General features: G+C 40.8%; 1 protein-coding gene across 1 annotated transcript; it reads right to left on the reverse strand.

The window, feature by feature from the left end:
• Positions 1–381: 381 nt before the first annotated feature.
• On the reverse strand, positions 382–2690 carry LOC311237105 (isotocin-neurophysin IT 1-like; the record flags this gene model as incomplete). Its single annotated transcript, XM_084324911.1, has 4 exons — positions 382–524; positions 1535–1739; positions 2464–2588; positions 2660–2690. 4 exons carry the CDS (start codon positions 2688–2690, stop codon positions 382–384), a joined length of 504 nt encoding a protein of 167 aa, XP_084181037.1.
• Between the last annotated feature and the right edge of the window lie 230 nt (positions 2691–2920).

Consider the following 2920-nt stretch of genomic DNA (forward strand, 5'->3'; position numbering starts at 1 on the left):
TACATTATGCAGTATACAGTATTATACAGTATGGAAACTAACTGTCAGGTCATATATGTGAGGCTGTGCTGAAAAAAAGGATACCAAACATACCATGGTAAAACATTTTAAAATGGGAATTATACAATTTTAATCAAAATTAGCTAAAACATTGAAAATATCCCACAACTCCGAAGGAGGTCACTACCAGAATAAACTTCATGAATAACAAAACACTGGTTTTTATACAGTTAGTTTAATTGTCTCATAGAGCGCAATCGGCAGACATCACTCAGTTGTAAAAAGTGTATACATAGGTTATGGGGCTGCCCCTTTCCGCAAGGATTTCATGGTGTCACTGAGCCCCAGAGAACCGCCCCCCACCCAATCAGGTGTGCCATCTCATTGGTGGGTTCCATGGGGAGGGGTGTGGCTGACCATGTGCAGTAGCCTCATCAGCAGGTCAAGGCCACGGCTGCTGCTTTCTGATGGAACGATGGCCTCATCATCAGCTTCGTAACAAGATTGGTCAACACTGCATCCCTCTAGAGAACAAAAAGTCATATCACCAGAGTCAAAGAGATATCAGATCTTGTGAAAGCATTAGGTGCTAACATATATCATGCTAAGTGACAATCATATCTCTAATGTTTACAGAGTGGGGGAGGGGTGTGTGTGTGATGAGACCAGTACATCTTGAAGTCATTCAGTGATTTTAGACCTAACAAAGGAGTACATCACTGGTTTATGGTCTATGACATTGAACCCCCCCCCCCCCTTCTACATTGCACAATACCCCCAACTAACTTATATATAGATATATAGACATAGATATATATGTATATCTACAGTAGAACCTTATTTCCCAAGACTTTTTTTAAAACACAAATGTTAATAGCATGTCTCTCTAGACCAGGGGTCGGGAACCTATGGCTCGCGAGCCATATATGGCTCTTCTGGTGACAGCATATGAATTTTTTTTTTTTTTTTTTTTTTTTTTTTAATACTTGTGACATTTCTTAAAAATACTGTGTCATTTTAAAGTAAACAGAAATTAGTTTTGAAGATACAGCTAATAGTATCTGTAGCTGAAGATATAGCGAGCAGAGCTGGCGAGGGAACACAAGTGGACAGAAATAAAAGATCTTCAACCTGAAGACCAGCTGATTCTTAAAACTTGGAACGAGCTTCCTGTGACATACCACACAATGCAGCGTGAGTATCGCCGTATTGACCATGTTTGGCTCTACATATGCATGTGGGCAGTCATTCTCGCATATGAGGAACATTAAGACCAACCTACGCTCACGTTTAACTGATGGAAGCCTCAACGCCTGCATGAAGCTCAACCTCACCACGTATGAACCAGATTACAAGGCCATCAGCAAAACCATGCAGCACCAGAAGTCGCATTAAAAGTAAGACATATTTAATTTATTATACGTTAAAAATACCATATGGCTCTCAATGAAATATATTTAGAAATATTTGGCTTTTATGGCTCTCCCAGTCAAAAAGGTTCCTGACCCCTGCTCTAGACTGAAATGCTTCTCACCAGAGTCACAGCAGACCCCCGGAGCAGCACAGCGTCCCTCCTCTGGACCACAGGCTCTTCCTCCAGACTCACAGGGAGAAGGCAGGTAGTTCTCCTCCACACAGCGCGCTGCCTCCGTGGAGCCAACGTAACATCCCAGTCCCTCCCCACAGCAGATACTGGGGCCGAAGCAATGGCCTCTGTCCCCGGGGCCACATGACATGCACTGGGGAAGAGGGACATTGAGGTCATCCCTAGGTCATTGTAATATCTATCAGCATAGGACAATGGAGCTCAAATGTGGAGTATATATCAATACCTTCAGATTCAAGCTGAGTGATGTGCCCAAAATATATCACAATGTCTTTCTTAGTTTTTACAGTGTTTTTCAGTACAATTTACAATGTGATATGACATATTTTACGTTGTTATCTTGTAATACAGTTACAATGATGGTATACCTTTATATTCAGTATACCTCCCAGCCCTATTTCAAATTCTAATGACAGTCTTTACATATTTACATGTAAAATAAAAGACAATCTTTGCAATCAAGAGACTTGACTAGTTGAACTGATTGCACCACATTTTCAGACTTGAGCTAGAGAATTATAGGGGAGCCAATACTGGCTACTCTGACCAATTCACTTACCTTCATTTTGAAAACCTATTCTAAAAACGATAGCCTATAATGTCAGATTTGGCAATATTACAGTATTTCTCCAGGATCATACTTGTCATTTTGACTATCCCTTTGCTGGCTGAATGCTGCTGAACTCCTGGAGGTGTATAGCTAAAAAGTGTAATTGTTTTTTCTCTTTACCAAAGTGGAACATACATGTGACGATCCACATCACAAATGGCATACAGCAAGCAATATTATTCTACAAATTCACACATTTGCAATACAAAACACAATCAGTAATGGCCACAACACTTAGATTATGCACCTTCCTGGAGGGGTACTCAAGGGCCCTCTTGCCTCCTATTGGGCAGTTGGAGATGTAACAGGCAGAGCAGACAGACAGCAGGAATAACAGGCACAGGGCAGACAGTGGGGCACTGGACTCAGCCACTGAGAGAGAGAGAGACACACACACACACACACACACAGAGAAAGAGATACAGAGAGAGAGAGAAACAAACAGATAGAACCGGTGTCAATCTTGGTTTCCATCTCAGTTCTGAATAAAAAATGTAGTCAAACATTAGACTATTGCACGGTAAAACATTAGACTTTCTATTGCGTGATAAAACATTAGACTCTATTGCGTAGTAAAACATTAGCCTCTATTGCATAGTAAAACTTCACTGATGTGATACATGGATTATAATACATTTAAAGGACAATGAAATGGACATGTTCCCCACATTCCGTAAGTTCTGACTGAAAAGTGAACAATACAT

The sequence above is a fragment of the Notolepis coatsorum genome (genome assembly GCF_963971535.1).
Source record: "Notolepis coatsorum genome assembly, chromosome: 11".
Classification (NCBI taxonomy): domain Eukaryota; kingdom Metazoa; phylum Chordata; class Actinopteri; order Aulopiformes; family Paralepididae; genus Notolepis; species Notolepis coatsorum.